Source organism: Ambystoma mexicanum, chromosome 2q (genome assembly GCF_040938575.1).
Source record: "Ambystoma mexicanum isolate Mex_15411 chromosome 2q, UKY_AmexF1_1, whole genome shotgun sequence".
NCBI lineage: Eukaryota > Metazoa > Chordata > Amphibia > Caudata > Ambystomatidae > Ambystoma > Ambystoma mexicanum.
In genome coordinates, this window is record NC_090924.1 from 1,467,370,043 (window position 1) to 1,467,385,311 (window position 15,269).

The following is a 15,269-nucleotide window of genomic DNA, read 5'->3' on the forward strand; positions in this document are numbered from 1 at the left end:
TATGAAGAAATGGCGGGGGACCTAGTCCAGTGAACTATGATGAGATAAAAAAGGGTCCCTTCTCTTTCTTTGCAGCTTCCTGGTGGGCGAGGATGGCACCGTGTATGAAGGACGTGGCTGGACGACGGTTGGGGCACACGCTCCCAATTACAACACAAACTCTATCGGCATCAGCGTCATGGGCTCATTTACAAGTAAGTTGCCTCTTAATGCCGGGTCCCAAGAGCCTAGGCCAAGGTGAGGAAACCTTGAGATTGGCTTTCCTTGCCAGAGCCGGGCAATGGGTCCCAAAGATGCGAGATGAAGACTCACTTAAAACACTTACGTGAGTGGAGGTTTAGATTCCAGTAAATACTCAGAGATCTTTATTGAACGCAATGCTACATTTTAAGTTCTTGCATTTCGTTGCTTCTACTTTGTCTCACATTCTTCATGTTTGCTAGTTGAAATGCACAGTAGTAGCGGATATGTTCAGATGAGTAATGCAGTTCAACAGGTTGGCTTCCTGTAATGAATAGGGGCAGTGCTCATTTTTGGAACCTCGCAGTAAGGTTTTCTGTTTCCTCTGTGCGTGTTCAGGCGTTGAGATAGTCCTGCTCACTTGGGAAGCAAGGTTTTAAAAGGTTAAACCTTTCAATTGGTTCCAGCGCTCATGCTATGAACGATGACACCCCCAGTTGCAGATCAGCATAATCTTAGCCATAGGGATAGCAAGAAGGCAGATGAGACACACTCAGGCGGGGTGGGGACCTGGGCCCGAGATCAGAGGGTGGCCAGGTAACCAGTGCCCTATGGGGGCTCAAATGGGAATGGGGAATGGTTCCTGCAAGGAGGAATAACCGGGTCCTCCAATGTCGGAATGACCCGGTTATTCCTCATTGCAGGAACCTGGTAAAGGAGCCCGGTTTGGAGGTAGCCATGGAGCCAATAGCACCATGGCGGCCACCAAACTCGTAATGAGGCCCTGGGAGTCTAATTAGACTCTAATTAATGACAAGGCAAGTTAATTTGATCGCCTCCTCTACAGCATACCATGCCAAACACCTAATGCAGCCAGACCATTCCTCTCCAAGCACAACTGCACTACCATAGCACGAGCTATAACCGGCTCAAGGCTAGACTATTGCAATGCCCTATTCCTGGGAACATTTGCTAAAAATGTGGATAAGTTGCAAGTCATCCAAAACAACGCACAACGTACAGCTCTGGGCATCCCCAAAAGGGAACATATCACCTCTGCCAGGAAACAAGCCCACTGGCGCCCAATCAAAGAGCGCGTCATCTTTAAAACACTTGCATTAACCCACAAATGCATCCACCTCAATGCACCCTTCTACCGCTCAAAAAGAATACACCTTTCTACATCCCTTAGACCCACTAGAAGACCTTACACAAATGTGCTCACGGTACCCATGGGCAAGAGTATTAGAGTAGGATGGGCAATCTTCCCCTATCTAGCAGCCCTGCATTGGAATGCCCTACCCCCACCACTATGTGCCGAAGAATCACACAAATGTATAATCTGTTCATGTATATCGAATATGTAATTGGATATCTAACCTGTACATCTAAGCTGTAAATGTATTTAACCTGTACCTTGCTCTTGGCACTAAGTGGACCTCGATGCCCCAGGGCTGTTTGTGCGCTATACAAATGTAATAAATAAATAATTAAAGCTGTCTAGCTTTTTCACTCCCCTTGTCAAACAGGCAGGGTGGGTGCGCTTGGCATTCTCTTCAATTCTTCTTATACTGCACTTTCGTATTCCGGCTCCCTGCCTCAGTTCTGTCGTTTGAATATCATTTTGGAGTGCAAATTATTTTTGGTTTTCTTTGTTTTTAAGACATTTTCGAAGAGATTGAATTGAATTGCCCACTTAACTGTTTTATCCCATTATGCTGCTCTTTTACTGTTAATTTGCTATAAATAAATACAAATATATATATATATATATCATTTTGTCTCTTTTCTAAACCTCAATCTATTTAATTTTTGATGATCACCCTCCTGTAGCCCTTTCTAGCTTCTGTGCTGACCGTCGCACATTACTTTTGGCCTTGCTTCCTCTTTCATTCTTGGAGCCTTTAATCTCCACCCATCTCTCACTCACTCTTCCTCTCCATTTCTTGCATTAATGGACTCCTACAATCTCTTCCAATCTCCGTCCACACCTCTTATTCTTCAGGCTCCTCTTTTGATCTTGTCCTCTCTTCTGTCCCTTCTACTTCTGTGGTCTCCTCTTGTCCCTTCTATTTCTGTGATCATTTTCTCCTTTCCTTAATTTTCCTACCCCCTACAACTCTTTTATCCTCTATCCCTTTATATCTCAAATCTTTTCTGTCGTAATCTTCATACATTCAATGACTCTGTCTTTCTTCAATCTCTTCTGTCCTCCCTTCCTTCTCTGGCCTCCTTTTTTTCTCTTTCTGTTAACTCTGGGCTCTCTACTGTCAATACTGCTCTGCTCTTCACCTTACTGTGGACTCGCTTCATCCTTTGTGGCCATTCCATCCCTCAGCCACCCCAACCTTGTCTGACAGCTGAACTCCCCCTTTCCACTCTTTAGTCAGGCGTGCTAAGCGTCTTTGAAACAAAACGAATTCTCCCTCTGATAATACTTTGCTTCCTACTGTTCACTCTTCCTATGATTCTGCTCTTGTTGCTGCTAACTAACGTTACTTTTCCAACCTTATCATCTCATACTCTCCTCCTCAACCTCTGGCCCTTTTTTCACCTCCTTAATCAAATACTTTCTCCCCCTTCTTCTGACTTGTCCGTATCTTCTTCACTCTGTCCGTCCAACTTTGGAAATGTCTTCATTTCTAAGGTTGAGCTCCAATGTTCTTCCAGATCTTCATTTGTCTGACCATCGCCTTCGTCTTCTCCCTCCTCGTTCTCCTCTATTTCTGAATCTGATACTGCTTTTCAATTTGCTTGAGCTCATCCTACCGCTCCACCTCTGCATCCTATCCCATTTCCTCTTATTACAAGGCTCTTCCCTCACCTGCTGCCTGAAGTTACTTCCCTCATTAAGCTTTCCTTCTCATCTTTCACCCTTCCTACTGAATTTAAGAGTGCAGTGATCGTTCCTCTTCCGGAAAAACTTTCTTTAGATAGCTCCGTACCTTCAAGCTACCGTCCTATCTCTTTACTTCCCTCTCTGTCAAAATTCTTGGCACGTGTGTTGTGGTCTATACTCAAGTCTCATCCTATCTTCATCACAAATCTCTAAGGCATTTGTAGGGGTTAATCAGCAATGGGCCGTTACATGGATTAATTCATGATTAAGACTGGCTCACATCTAGATTGTGCATACAAAGAGTACTGTGTTGTTTACCGCCCTGTTAGGCCATTCTCACATCTAAATTGTGTGCCCAAAGATTTCTGTGTTGTATTCTACCCTCTTAAGATTGTCCACTCAAAGTTTATAATGTTGTACTCTGCCCTCTTAAGAATGTCTAGCATCTAGATAGTGCGCTCAAGATTTCTGTGTTGTATTCTGCCTACTGAACACTGGCTCACATCTAGATTGTGCGCTAAAAGAGTACTGTGTTGTATTCCACCCTCTTAGCCTGTCTCACCTCTACATTGCGCGCTCAAAGATTTCTGTGTTGTATTCCATCCTCTTAAGGCTGGCTCATATCTAGATTGTGCGCTAAAAGAGTACTGTGTTGTATTCTGCCCTCTTAAGACTTGTCTCAAATCTAGATTGCGCATACAAAGAATACTGTTTTGTATTCTACCCTCTTAAGATTGCTTGCTCAAAGATTATAATGTCGTACTCTGCACTCCTAAGAATGTCTCACATCTAGATTGTGCGCTCAAAGATTTGTGTTGTATTCAGCTTTCTTCGCCTGTCTCACATCTAGATTGTGCGCTCAAAGATTACTGTGTTATATTCTGCCCTCTTAACTTGTCTCACATCTAAACTGTGCGCTCAAAGATTACTGTGTTGTATTCTGCCCTCTTAACCTGTCTCACATCTAAACTGTGCGCTCAAAGATTACTGTGTTATATTCTGCCCTCTGAAGATTGCCTTACATCTAGTTAGTATACTGAAAATGACTGTTGTATCCTACCCTTGTAAGATTGTGCGCTCAAAGAGTAGTGTTATATTCTCCCCTCTTAAGACTATCACAAATCTAGATAGTGCGCTTAGAGATTACTGTGTCGTATTCTACCCTCTAAACAATGTCTCGCATCCAGATTAATGTGTTGTATTCTGCCAGTCTACCACCTTAGCCTGCTCCACACCTAGATAGTAAATCCAAGAGATTACTGTGTTGTTTTCTACCTCTCACTCACACTTAGAACCGTTGGTCCTTAGCTACTACGGTGTCCCACCAGTCTAAAAACACCTATCCATAAAGTATTCCTATTAGCCTATCCAACTTCCTGACTTGTAGATTTCAGGACCCATCTACCACCACTAGCTCAACAATCCCAGCTTTATACCACCAAATGGAGACCCCCATCTCACAAGAACCCCCCGCTCGCACCCAGCCTGATTCCTAGAATCCCCGGCTCCCTCCCTCCCTCCGTCCCTCCCTCTCTCCCCTCCTCCCTCATCCCCCTCAGCCCCCGATCCGTGCTCTAGCACCCACCTTTTCAAACCCCTACACCGTCCCCGCCCTGAGCACGACTGTTGAAAACCGCCCGTGCCCTTCACTGCAGCCTAACGCCACTCACCTACTCTCCTACCACCACCCCACATGCGACTAAAAATCAGTGGTGCACTTTGGCGCGCCAATCACATCCATCTGCAGAAGCCTATTCCCAGCCACCCTTCTCACCCAAACTCATCGCCCCATCCTCCCTCTGACCGCTATTGAGAACTCCCTAATACCCCACCCCAAGACACCTTGCTCCCTATCAAACTCGCAAACCAGAGCAGCCCACTGATACTCTAACCAGCTCAAACCCTCACCCTCTTCCACCCCTTACATGCACCCCCCATCGAACATCCCTCCCACCCTTGCACCCTCCCTTACCCCCAAGTCCCTTAACCCTAACCCACCACAGAACAGCCCCCCCTTTCCTTCCCCCCTGCCCCCTTTAACCCTCCACTGACCCCCATCTCCCCTAACGCACCTCAGAATTATCCACCATCGACCCCCACCAACAACCCCACCCTCATATTCCTTCCTCTCTCTAAAAGCAGCACATCTCGCCCTTGCAAGAACTGGTTCATCTCCATCACCCTCTGACACCCCCACCGTCTCTCTCACCCCCATTGCACCACAACCTGTGAAAAGCAGGAAACAAGCGCGGTCTCCCTCTGCAACTGTTTACTCCTCACCATTTCTACCTCAACCCGACCTCCCAATCTCCAATCGCCTTCCCCATTAAAATCCCCCCTGCCCTTGCCCTGCTTCCACCCCCTCTCTCTTGACTTCTCTCCCTGCACACCGGATCCGTCGATCCCTTGGAGACCCACTCCAATCCCTAACCCCCGAATCTGCCTCACACCCACTCATCAACTGTCCACTTGCCCGGCCCTTCTCGACTCTACCCACAACCCCACACATATCCTCTGCCCGCCTACTATTCCCAGCCTACTCCGATGTAACCGATCTAATTCTATGGCCCACCACTCAAAATCTGCGGGCAACCTACCCCCTCACTAACCCTCCTCCCACAGTGTCAATAAACCAGAAAGTCCCACCGCCCCCTCCCACCCTCAAACCCCCCAAGCTCCTCCAGCTCACATCCCGATTAACCGCCTCCATGACCACAACCCATGCCGTAGTCAACTGCATCCTTTTTAACACCCGCTCTTTAGCGGAAAACAGACACAGCATCTTTGACCTCCTCTCCTCTGACAAACCAGACCTAGTCTTTATTACCGAAACCTGGTTCTCCAATGACTTTGCCCCTGTTGCACATGAAGCATTCCCCCCTGGCTACTGGCTCATCCCGCTCAAAAGATTTTCCAGGGGAGGCGGCGTGGCAGTCCTCTTCCAATCTCACTTCTTTCTCACTCATTTAATCTCAGACATGCATTCCATCATGCAAATTCCTTCTAGGTAAACTCTTGCTACCTCCGACTTTCTCCCCAAAGCTTCCTACTCATTTACAGACCTCCTGGTTACGACAGACATTTCTAAAACAACCTCTGTGATTCTGTAGCCACCATTCAAGTAAATCACCCCTCTCTGACTCTCCTAGGTGACTTCAATATCTGGCTGGACATTCCCACCAACCCCATGACCCATCCACTGGTAGACGCCTTGATGCGCTCAACCTCTCCCTTCATATGAACGGTCCAACCCACTCTATGGGGCACACCCATGATGCAATCTTCAGCTCCCACAACCTGATTCATCTATCCCCCCTATACCCCAAATCTGGTCCGACCACTTTGTCATCCCTTTCTCCATCCTCTCCCCCGCTCCTCCACCTACAACCCGCTGGCCTAAACCCCCCCACCCCAAGACCTCAAATGCTGGAACAAAGTAAAGATCCTCCCTGACCTAGCCGAAGCCCTACTTCTTAGATCCCGCACAACGCCCCCTCCCCCAGACAGATCCCTGACCATCGACTCATTCAGCTCCTGGCTCAATGAATCACTAATTCTGCACACTCTTTCACGCCCTGCTTCCTCCTGCAATGGACTATTTCCTAAATGGTTCACACCTGAACTGAGGAACGCCAAAAAAAATAAAACCTCTGAAACGCAAATGGTGAGCTTCAAAAACAGATCCCAGCAGATCCGCTTTCACCTTGCACCATCGCAACTACAAAGCCAAAATCGGAATGCCAAAAAAGCCTATTACAACAAACGAATTCTTAAATGTGGAAACAGCAGAAAAGAACTCCACAGAATCATTTCTGAATTCGTCAAACCCACTTGAACATCTACCCAATCTGCCCCATCACAATCGCTCTGTGACTCACTATCGCTACACTTCTACACCACCGCTCTTGACAGGACAACTGCCCTTAACAACAAACTGTCCCTCCTCTGCCCCTCAATGACCGAGCAACCCTACAACCCCCCCCACACCCCTCTTCCCAATCCACCCACCTTCAACTCGTTCAGACCCATCTCCAAAGACAGGTTTCTTGACCTACTATCTGCTAGAAAACTGTCTGGCTCCCCACTTGACCCCTGCCCCGCCCCTGTCCTAAAAGAAATATTCTCGTCCACCTGCGCAGGAGAACATGCGAGAACCATACTGAATGATTCTCTCAGCTCTGGCATCTTCCCCGATGCCTTCAAAATTGCGCAATCAAGCCTCTTCTTAAAAAACCATCCCTCGACCCCCATGGCCCCAAAAACTACAGAACCATCTCGAACACCAGATTCCTTGAAAAACTCATCGACCGAACAGCGTACTCCCAGCTAAACGCCTTTGTTGAATCCAACAACCTCCTCGATCCCACAAAATCAGGCTTCATACCACTGCATGGAACCAAAACCACGCTGACTTTAATCTGGGACGATCTTAAGGTCACTGCCGACTCTGAAGGATGCGCTGCGCTAATTCTCCTCGACCTCTCTGCAGCCTTTGACATGATTAACCACTCAATCCTCCTTGACAGTCTCCACTCCCTTGGAATCCATGGCACCGCCCTCAAGTCGATTGCCTCCTTCCTCAGCAATAGGAACCAAATAACACTCCTCTCCCCTTATGTCTCAGCTGCTCGCTCGGTTAATATGAGTACCGCAAGGTGTATGTCTATCTGTCCTCCTATTCAACCTCTATATGTCCACCCTTCCTGGAATCATCCGCCCGCACAACATCTCATGCTACAACTACGCTGACGATACCCAAATCATACTTAAAATCCACAACTCAGACACCAACCCCAGCCCAACCTTGAAGCTTGTCTCCTAGATATTGACCGATGGATGACAATAAACCACCTCCTCCTAAACCTCACAAAAACCAAAATCCTGGTGTGCAGCAACACTGTGCTTCTACCTCATCCTCTCCCTTGTGCCCCTTCCCTGGTCCACCCTCCCTCCCCCCTCTCTCTGACACAGTAAAAAACCTAGGCTGCACTATGGACTCTGGCTTAACCCTCTCCCAGCAGATCAACAATGTGTCTAAATGCTGCCACTACCATCTCAAACTTCTTAGACGCATCTTCCCCTACCTCTACTTCCCGAACAGACTTGCCACAGTTATGTCGATTGTAATGTCGAGACTGGACTATGCCAACTCCCTATACTTAGGAGTCCTGGCATACCACCTTAATAAACTCCAAAGAGCGCAAAATGCTGCTGCTAAGCTGCTCTTCGCCCTGGGTCCAAGGGACCACACCTCTCCTGCTCTTCGAACTCTCCACTGTCTTCCAGTCGGATGAAGAGCCACTTTCAAGACCCTGTGCATTACTCACCGTACAGTGCACAAGAACGGTCCATTATACCTGCAAGAAAAGCTAAAACCTTAGCTCCCACCGCGCACCCTAAGATCAAGCACTGCCCTCCTTTTAGTGATCCCTACCACTAACTCTGTCAGGATTGGAGGGTCCGCTTTCTCAGTCTTGGCCCCGACTCTGTGGAACTCGCTTTCACCACATATTCGACACACCCAAGACTATATGGGCCTCATTACACGGTAGGCGGTAAACCATGTTGCTATTAGCGCCATGGTTCATGCTGGTAATTTACCGGTACCGCCTTGGAGGAAAGGGGAATTAGCGCCCTATTCCAAGGTTGGGAAGGTGGTAATTCCTCCTTCCTCCATTGCCCTTCCCCATTCCCATTTTTGCCCTATAGGGCATAATGGGAATGGGGAAGGCGCTAATTACGGTACCGCAAATTGCGGTACCGTAATTCGCACCCCGGTCCTTTTGCGGGTTCGTTTTTTAACGCCTGCAAAAAGCAGGCGTTAAATTCCCCAACCCGCAAAGGGACCTCGTAGTAAGGTGATAATGGTTTATCGGTACCGGTAAAACACCAGTACCGGTAAACCCTTACCGCCTACCGTGTAATGAGGCCATATGACATTCCGCAAAGTACTGAAAACGTGGCTCTTTCCATAACACCAACCTCATCCATAAGAAGCGACTGAATTCCCAAGACACCGAAAGACTAAATACAATGTGACACAACCATGTCAGCAATGAACAAGATCATCGATTCTGCATAGATAACCCTATCCCTGTATACTGAATAATGTATCTCCTTGGATCATCGCTCCTCCCAAGTTGTGTCCTCCAACCCATTTGGCCTGTGCCGTCTCTCTGTGCCCCCGCGCAGGATCCCCGTAAGATTGCTGTATACCTGTGACCCAATACCGCCGCCATATGCCCCATCCGCCCCAGCCCACCATGTATCACTACGTGCCCCCATACCCTTTGGTCACTGTGTCTGACTGTCCCCACTCCTTTAGCCCCCGTGTTGTCACTGCGCACCCCACCCTGGCTCAGGTGATATAGCTATGTACCCTTGTGCTGTCATAAAGTGCTCTCGCCATGTGCCTCTCCCTTCCCTGGGTTATCGCTGTCTGCCCAACCCTTCAGTACCGTGATGTTTCGATATATCCCCAGCCCCTTGTCCCCATACTGTCCCTGTGTCCCCTGCCCACTTACTACCCCACATTCATTTTAACCCCCGACCCTGTGCTATCGCTACACACCGAAACCCTCTATGCCTCTCTAGATGCTTCAACAACACATCGAGTCCCTGTGATGTCGCTTTGTACCCTGTGTGTCGCTGTATACCCCTACCCCCTGCTCCTGTGATGTGCTATGCATCCGTCTGTATTGCCCTCCCCTTTAGTCCCCATGATGTCGCTATATGCCCACTGTGCCAGTCGTTATACATTCCTCTAGCACCTCCGTCCTGTCACTGCCACCCCAGCCATCTGTCTCTGTGTGCCCCTTTGTACCCGATCCAAGTACACCTGCCCTCCAATTCTAGTAATACTGCTATATATCCCTCTGTATAGCCCGCCCCTCTAGTCCCCATGATCCCACTGTGTGTTCCACTGTGCCTGTGTATCGCTATGCACCATGCCTTCATGTTCCCAAGATCTCGCTATGTATCCCGCTACCCCCCCTGTCAGGTCGCTGTAAGCCCAGCCCTCCGCTGATGTGTGCCCTGTGTGTCACTGTATTCCCCAGCCCTTCTGCCACTGTGATATTGCTATATTTGTCTCTAAAGTATCCCACCGCCTCGAGACCCCGTGATGACGCTGTATCTCCCACAGCGCCTGTGTTTCGCTTGTACCCTGCCTTCCTGGCCCCAATGTCCTGTTGCTGCAAACCCATCCTTCCACTCACTGTGTATCCCTCTGGCACCATGTCCTGACACTGTAAGCCCAGTCCTCTAGTCCCTGTCATGTCCCTGAGCACCCCATACGCTCCAACTCCCGTGCTGTCGCTGTTTACGCCTGCCCCTCAGGCCCCACCCTGAAACCTTCTGGACCCTGTGACTGTACGCCTAGCCCACTAGTCCCTGTGAGGTCCCTATTGTGCCCTACCATTCCAGCCCCCATGCTGTCGTTCCCTTGAAGTTATTGTCTACCCAGACCCTCTCTTCTATGTCACTGTAAACCTTCTACCCCTAGGTCACCATGTCATACCACTGATATATAGAGCGATATATAAATGCCAAATAACTTCCCCCCCAATTCCTATGTTTAAGGCTGGCTTGAGAAAAACCATAACCAAAAAAGTTTGGTTGCAAGGTTTTGAATAAATCTGAATGACTGGCACTGCTCTGGGCAACCTTTCACCCCACTGTGTATTAGCCTGTCTGCGCCATTGCAAAAAGGGTCCAGCCTACGGCAAATCAGTCAGGTACTGCCATCAGTGGTAGCAGCCCAGCCCAAACTGCTAGGTCAAGTCCCCTCTGCAAGGAAACACAAGCAACCCAGACATGTTTTGGCCTTGTTGGGCCTCTTCAGTGAGGTGCAGCTTTGTTCCCTTTGGCACAGCAAGCAAGGGACCCATATCTGGGCATACCATCTCTCACATAGTGAGACAAACTACCACCAGAAAAGTGATGGGTGGAATGTTTTGAATGAATCTAAATCACTGCAATGCTTTAGGCAAAATTGGTGGAATTACTGCCTGCATTAATTCCTCCAAAATGCCCATGGAGTCATATTGACTCCAAAAATGGGGACTAACTCCACCTACCACCACTTGTAATCCAGTGGTAAATCTGGTGGACCAAGTGGCAGTAAAGGTAATTCTGTTTGGCGGTAGTCCAGTAGATTTACCACCAGAATACTGCCATATTCATATTGAGGGCCTATATCTCCTTCTCTGCTTTCTCAGATACCCTTCTTACTACTTTTTCTGACTTCCTTCTCTCTATTCAAACCTAGATGTATTCACACTTTCTGCCCCTAAATACTTCTAAATGTGAAATTCTATTATTTCCTGCCTCTACTGGTCCCTCTCTGATTCCCGCACCTATCAACTTTCCTCCTGCCTCCCTTTCATTCAGATCTTCTGCCTCTAGCCTCAATGTCCTCTTTGGCTCGTCACTTTCATTTTCATCACACATTTCTAATATTGTATGTTCCTGTCATTTTCAACTCTTAAACATTGGAAAAGCTCACCCTCCCCTCACTTTTCATGCTTCTAAACGTCTTATCACTTTGCTAGTCTGTTCATGTCTTGACAGCTGTCCCTGTCTTCTGGTCTGTCTTCCTGGGGCCCCTTCTCCTCTGCTATCCACAGCATTTGCGGTATCCCCCCTCACACTTCCATTTCTCCTTCTCTGCATTGGTTATCTTTTTAATTCTGCCTGCAGTTGTGCTTTCTGTGTGCCACTTTTAAATCTTCTCCATGGTCTGCTCCCTGTACCTTTGCTCTTTGGCCTGTTTGTATGTCCCTTCTAGATCTCTTAGATCTCAGTCTCTCTTTCTTCTAACTGTTCCTCTGCCCCCCCCACCCGGTGTGCTGTGCCAAATCCTGTTTCCCCTTCTATCTTCTTGCCCCCAAACTCTGGAATGCGTTGCCTCTGCACATCAGATCTATCTATGGGGGCTTGAATGAGAATGGGGAATGGTTCTCAGAATGGGGACTTACTGGGTCCTCCAAGGTTGGAATTACCCGGTAAGTACCCATTCCGAGAACCCGGACCCGGAATGCAGTAAGGGGGTAACCATGGGGTGCTAACAGCGCCATGGCTACCTCCTACCTCGTAATGAGGTCCAATAGGACCCCATGACACCTCAAACCCGATCTGTTGTGGCACACACAAGCTGCAGTCTACTCTCAACAGAACAAGTCTACTCAGGCCGAAAAAGAGAGCTTAGCAGTCGTATGGGTATGCAACCAATTTCATCTGTTCCTTTATGGCAAATCATTCTCGGTTGCCACAGATAACCAGGCTCTTCTCACAATCTATGGGAATCAAAAAGCCAGGATGCCGCCAAGAATAGCTACATGGGGCCTGCCTCTCCAAGACTATAAATTCACAATCAAACACACACCAGGAAAAGACAGAAATCTTGCTGATTATCTGTCCTGCCATCCCACGGGATCTGCCAAGGTGAAACATTCCACAGCGTATGCAAACATCAATGATGTGATACACCAGATGAACCCTTTCCCGATAAGTGAGCTATACGTCAACAAGAATCAGAACAAGATCCTGCGCTATCCATCCTCGCCTGCTGTGTCAGAAATGGAAAAATGGAGAAAGCCAACAATTGGGCGAGGGACATGGAAAGAGACATAAAGGAGGATATAAAAAGCCTCTCACTGATGCAAGATGAACTCACGGTCACAGACAACAACATCATATTAAATGGATACAAGGCTGTACTACCCAGATCATTGAGACAAGTGACTGATATGACCCACAAAGGCCATAGAGCAGTGGTCTCAACTAAAAAGACTGCTGTGACAAAAAATATGTTTCCTGAAGTTGGATTCCAAGGTAGAAGACACACTGCAGAGTGCACCATTTGCTGCATGTTAGCACCACCGTTACCGCCATGCCTGCCCCCCCCCGTAAATGTCCCCAATGCTAGAACGGTACAGGTGGCGGTGGATTTATTTGGAGTGACAAGGGACATACGTGCTAGTGGTAACCGACGAACACTCAACGTTCCCCCGAAGTACAACAGCCACATGCCTATCCTGGATCGCATATTGACAGCCTATGGGGTCCCAAAGGACATCGGACAACAGACTTTCTGGGGCCGGGGCCCACACTACATCCACCTTTCACAAGCCAGGATTTTGAGAATTGTGCATAATATATGGGATTCAATTATAGGAAAATCCCACAAAACATATTTCACTTCAAGAAATACCGAGCAGAGAAAGGTGATCACGGATTTCCCTGGCAATTGAAGGGCGTGAAAATGAATCTGATGAAGAGTGGAGGCTGAGACACAGAGTAGTGTGAGAGTGACTCCAGAACAGCGCTGTGAAGGAAGACTGGTAAGGACCCAGTAAAGCCCATGCGACCGATAGAAATAATGGGACATAAAGTGTTGGACTAATTAGTTAGGAAGGGGGAAGATGTCATATCGTGGCCGTCCCGCCTCGTTATGTGGGAGGGGTTTACATGAGGCTACAGGAAAAGAAGTGACATAAGGTCACAGAAGGAGAGGGCGGTTAGAAAATAAAGTGTGAGTTAACCAGGGGCGTGTTGGTGTCTGTAGTATTATTGTGGGTAGTGTCCCCGACTAACGGAAACACTGCAGTTATGTGTACATTTTTGAAGGGTAAGTTTACATTTCCATTTAATGAGAGTTGGTGGCATACAAATGAATTAAGAACAGTGCATAAAATATAGAGGTGTCTATACTCCAAGCATTAATGTGAAAAGTCACTACAGTTTTTTGGGGAAACGACCTGATATGTTGCCACAGCTGACTGTTGACATGAACTTGCTACTCACATGTGACCCCTTCCCTGTGACTGGAGTATTCTCATTACTTATGAAGAACGAGATGCTCTGGCCTCACCGGCGTTTTCAGTAGTAGCAGCACCACCAGAACGATCATCTTGCAATAACTGATGGGGAAGAAAGACTTAGGGCCTCATTACACGGATGGCGGTAAGGATTTACCGGTACCGGTAAATCCTTACCGCCTTACTACAAGGTCCCTTTGCGGGTTGGGGGATTTAACGCCTGCTTTTTGCAGGCGTTAAAAGCCAACCCACAAAGGGACCCAGGGAGCTAATTACGGTACCGCAATTTGCGGTACCGTAATTAGCGCCTTCCCCATTCCCATTGAGCCCTATGGGGCAAAAATGGGAATGGGGAAGAGCAATGGTGGAAGGGGGAATTACCGCCCTGCCAACCTTGGAATGGGGTGGTAATACCCCTTTCCGCCAAGGCGGTGCCGGTATTTTACCGGCATGAACCATGGCGCTAATAGCGCCATGGTTCTCCGCCATCCGTGTAATGAGGCCCTTAGATGCTAGTCTGTCTTCTTCTACCTCAGTACAGGAAAGCATGAAAGGGGCGAGAAGCTGTTTCAGAGAGGAATGGTGATTAGTGGTAGCAGTAACGATGGGTTGGACCTATGAAATGCTATAGGTTAAGTTGAATTGGGTCAAGGAAACTGTAGTTGCACAACCATGATCCAGTAATGCTTATTACTGGAATTAACATATTACTAACAGCAGAAGACATGTGCCTCACATTGCTGGCTTCCTGCGACTTACAGTTATTGTATGTTTGATGTTTTAGGCAAAAACCCCAACTCTGCTGCCCAGAATGCAGTGAAGAGCCTCATCAGCTGTGGCGTCTCCAAGGGCTACATCAAGAGCGAGTACATCTTGAAGGGCCATCGCAATGTGACGGCGACAGACTGCCCTGGAAACAGCTTCTACAACCTCATCAAGACCTGGGCGAAGTTCAAGGCCTGAACAATTCTGCTTCCTGACTACCCCGAAAACAGCTTCTACAACCTCATCAGGAGCTGGTTGCACTTCTGAGCCGAGCAATGCTGCTTCCTGACTGCATCTGAGATAGCTCTGTGCAGCACCAAATCCCTCTGCCCCAAAATGCACCACCTGGACTCTTCATGGTCCAGCAGTGATTTCTAGCTCTGCGTCTCTCACTGTGAAAATGCCTCTTGATTATGTCACAACAAATCAATAAAAATGCAGAATCTTCTCTCCATTTCCTGGTTATCATGAAGCCTTTCATTAACGGTTTGAGTCCACTCTTACCACAGGTGACGTAGGGGAAACAACCTCTCCTCTACATAGGAAGGCTTGCGGCAAAGGGATAGATTTCACAGAACTCCAGAAATGTAGGCAGTAATGTTGGCGTCTTCCATTGTGCCCTGCTTTCAGCCTACGTTATTGAGTGTTCTGCATCACTCCGCCTT

General features: G+C 48.0%; 1 protein-coding gene across 1 annotated transcript in view; it reads left to right on the forward strand.

Annotated features, from left to right (window-relative positions):
* LOC138569103 (peptidoglycan-recognition protein SC2-like) overlaps positions 1–14,983 on the forward strand; it is a 46,814-nt gene extending 31,831 nt beyond the window's left edge. The window contains exons 3-4 of the mRNA XM_069646768.1: positions 76–194; positions 14,624–14,983. Of these exons, the coding sequence (XP_069502869.1) occupies positions 76–194; positions 14,624–14,802 (298 nt within the window). The 3' untranslated portion in view covers positions 14,803–14,983. The remainder of the gene's footprint in view (positions 1–75; positions 195–14,623) is intronic.
* Positions 14,984–15,269: the final 286 nt, after the last annotated feature.